Here is a 3,249-nt window from a genome sequence, read left to right as displayed (position 1 = left end):
CCCCACCCTGTCCCTGGGTGTACTGACCCGCTAAAAAAACGCACAGAGTCATAAACTGCAAAATGCTTCAGAGTATTTATGAAACCAAGTGTTCTGGGGTGGGGGGCACGGGCCCAGGGCCGAGGGAGCATGAAGCTCTGCCTCCCAGTGGCCAGGTGTGCAGTTGATGGCCATGTCCAAGGGAGCGTCCAGGTACCACCACGGTGACTGTCATTGATGGGACCCCTTTATGATACCGGACCCAAGGCCAGAGGTGCCCCAGCCGCCCCAGGCTGGGCCCACGGGCAGGTAGGGCTGTGGCCAGCTCAGGTGGCTGGGGTGCAGCCCAGGTGGCAACCCTCACCCCTGAGAGAAAGAGGTGGGGTGGGCGATGGATCCGGATTCTGGTCACCGTGGACAGGGACTCCAGTTCCCCTGGTCTTGGAGGCTGAAAAGGTGAGGAAATGCATGGCCGTCCGAATCCTGGTGTCCGGGAGGGAGGTGGTGAGAGCTGGCAACAGTGGCCCGGCCAGTGCACCGTGGCGGCTGGCGCTGGCCCTCTGCTCTGGCCCCCGCTCCTTGTCTCCTAGCGTTCTTCTTCTTCACTCTGCTCGGGCTCTGACTCTGAGTGGCTGGAGCTGCCCGGCGCATCGCACCGCGGACCCACACACCCGCACTCCTCGATGTGGTGGTAGCTGAAGGCCCGGGTAGAGCCGTCCCGGCAGCTCAGAGTCACATTCCTCAGTGATGTCCGCAGCTCGTGGCAGCACCTACACCTGTGTTCCACCATGTTGGCCTCGAAGGAGTACCTGTGGGCAGGGGCCACTTAGCACCAGCTGCCACCGGGAGCCGCCCGAGCCCGCCCTGCGGAGCCCCCAGCAAACGCCCACTGCAGTGTACCAGGCCTCACGCTAAGCTCTCAATGGCGTCAGTTTAACAACTGGCTCTCCAGAAAGCAGAGCAAAATCAAACTCGTGATTTACAGCATTTGCCAATTGCCATGGTGTAAATGCTCCCACCAAGGGTGGATTCAAGCTGCCAGTGAAGGGTCAGGAAGAGACAAGCAGAGGCAGCCCTCAACAGCTTGCTCCCGCAAATCGCCAGTGGGGAAACTGAGGCCCAGAGTCTCAGTAAACAGCGAAGTATGATTTGAAACAGGACACAGGCTGTTGGTCTCTTAGCTCTCAGTCCAGTCTCAGACCCGGCTGCCTACCGCTAGCTACACCCTCCAGAGCCCCATGCCCTCCCCTTCTTCCTCATGGGCCCCCTCCTGTGCCTAGGCCTCCTGATCCCCGGTGGCCCTGATGGCGCCCCACTGTCTACACGCCCCTGACACTGCCCTGCGGGGCCCTCTGAGGTTTGAGGGGTGCAGCCTGGGGGGTGCTCACATACATGGAGGTGGTGTCCCCACAGTTGCCCTGACAGTAGGCGAGGCGCACAGGCTGGGTGGAGCTGCAGCCGCCATCCCGGACGACCTCCTGCTTGTAGTACACGGCGCAGGTGGAAGCTGGGGGGAAGGTGGGCAGGGTTAGGACTGCCCGCTGCCCCTGGCCCTCCCCGGGACCAGCCCCACCCGCAGACGCGGAGCTTACTGTTCTGGGGTGGCTGCTGGGGACAGGAGAGGCAGCAGCCATCTTCATCAGGCAGGGCCTCGTTCTGTGTGGACAAGGTGGGCGCAGTGAGTGCCGGGGAGGCCACTGGAAAGCTCGCCAGAAATGAGGGGACCCGACACCAGGCCAGGCTCCCACAGGCACTGCCCTAGTGGTCCGCGGCACCCCACCCGGTCCCCGTGGCTAGCGGCTAGCTGGGTCCGCTCTTGGTGAAGTGGGCAGATGGGCTCAGGAACGCACCTGAGGACACTGGAGTACAGGACACGCCTTCCTCGTGGTCACCACCACGAGCTCGTCCTTGTGCTTCTCACACTCGTGTGTCTCACAAGGGTTCCCGGGCTCCGACCAGGTCTCGCCGGGCTGCAAGGAGGCCCGGTCCGATGAGCGCCCCGCCCACCACAGTGAGCGCCCCGCCCACCGGGCAGAGTTGGAGTCCCGCTGAATCTGCCTGCCCGCCCCCACGCTTCCGGTGACCGGGGGGCGAGAGGCAGAGCAAGCTGGCTCCCCGGCCTCTGAAGGGCTTTGCGGATGGGGGCAGTGTCCCTGCCTCAGGGACTGCTAGTTACGGTGTAGCCTGTACTGGGTCACCACCTGGTCCTGCAGGCAAAAGCTTTTCAACCCGGCTCCCCAAGCGCCCAGTGCCCCCCGGGATCTGCCCACGCACCCTAGTACCCTGAGGACTCCCCAGGTCTTTTCCCTGGAGCTCTGGGGATGGGTGGGGGTTGCTCTGCCCCAGTCCCCCGCCAGGGCACACCACCCTGCCCCAGGCAGCGGCAACTACTCACGTAGAAGAGGTGGGCGGAGCCATTGCTGGTGTGCATGACGCAGGCCACCTGCACACAGGAGCCACAGCACTGTCCGGCCGGCACACGGTACTGGAAGCCCTGCAGGGGCAGCAACGCGCGGCCTGAGCCCCAAGGTCTCCCCAGAACTCAGCTGGAGGGAGGCGAGGATGGAAAGAGGGGGGAGGGGGAGGAGGGGTGCACTCACCACAGGACAGTTGCTCTGGCAGATCTGGATCTCGCAGATCACCGCTAATGGGTCCGTCTCAGGGTCGTCGGTCCCCTGACACCTGCACGTCTCGCACAGGCCCGAGGAGACCACGGCGCCGGGCTGGGGATGGTCCCAGAAGGGTGGGCATCAGCAAGGTCGTGGGAAGGGTAACCCCTCCTCTCTCCCCCTTTCCTAGCCCCCACCAGGTGGACCAGCCTCTGGGTGAACCTCCTGGCCCAGAGATGGCAGCCCTGGGCGCCACCCTCGTGGACAGAGCCAGGAGCTGGGCCCCATGGTGGGTGTCAACGGGGACACAGTCTCGGGGTGGTGGGGGGGCTCGCCCTGCAGATGCAGGTGGCCTGGCTGCCTAGGCTCTGGTCAGGGTTGGTGGGGGGTGGAGCCCACCATTGCTCAGAAGTCACTTCTCTGAGGTCAGGGTCCCCAGAGAAGCCACATGAGAGGGGGCCTCTATTTCCTGTTGGGAGAGGTCTCCTTCGGCTGATGCTTACCTGGTACAAACTGCCGTTGACAACACAGACATCATAAACTGTTCAGAAAGGAACAAACAGGCCTCCAGACCTTGCCTTGTAAGGACCCCTGCTCATCCTGCACCCCTTAAACCCCACCCTCACCTTGACCTGCTCCACGCCCCTAACTTGACCCACCG

The 3,249-nt window shown here is 63.7% G+C and overlaps 1 protein-coding gene across 1 annotated transcript in view; it reads right to left on the bottom strand.

The window, feature by feature from the left end:
* Positions 1-565: 565 nt before the first annotated feature.
* Positions 566-3,249, bottom strand: part of MUC5AC (mucin 5AC, oligomeric mucus/gel-forming) — a 47,211-nt gene continuing 44,527 nt past the window's right edge. Inside the window, 7 exon segments of the mRNA XM_023724404.1 lie at positions 566-788; positions 1,372-1,486; positions 1,572-1,635; positions 1,830-1,949; positions 2,375-2,473; positions 2,580-2,707; positions 2,710-2,813. Of these exon segments, the coding sequence (XP_023580172.1) occupies positions 566-788; positions 1,372-1,486; positions 1,572-1,635; positions 1,830-1,949; positions 2,375-2,473; positions 2,580-2,707; positions 2,710-2,813 (853 nt within the window).

The sequence above is a fragment of the Trichechus manatus genome, unplaced genomic scaffold (assembly GCF_000243295.1).
Source record: "Trichechus manatus latirostris isolate Lorelei unplaced genomic scaffold, TriManLat1.0 scaffold00244, whole genome shotgun sequence".
NCBI classification, from domain to species: domain Eukaryota; kingdom Metazoa; phylum Chordata; class Mammalia; order Sirenia; family Trichechidae; genus Trichechus; species Trichechus manatus.
Note: the sequence above shows the minus strand (reverse complement) of the source record. Positions and strands in the feature narration are given on the sequence as shown.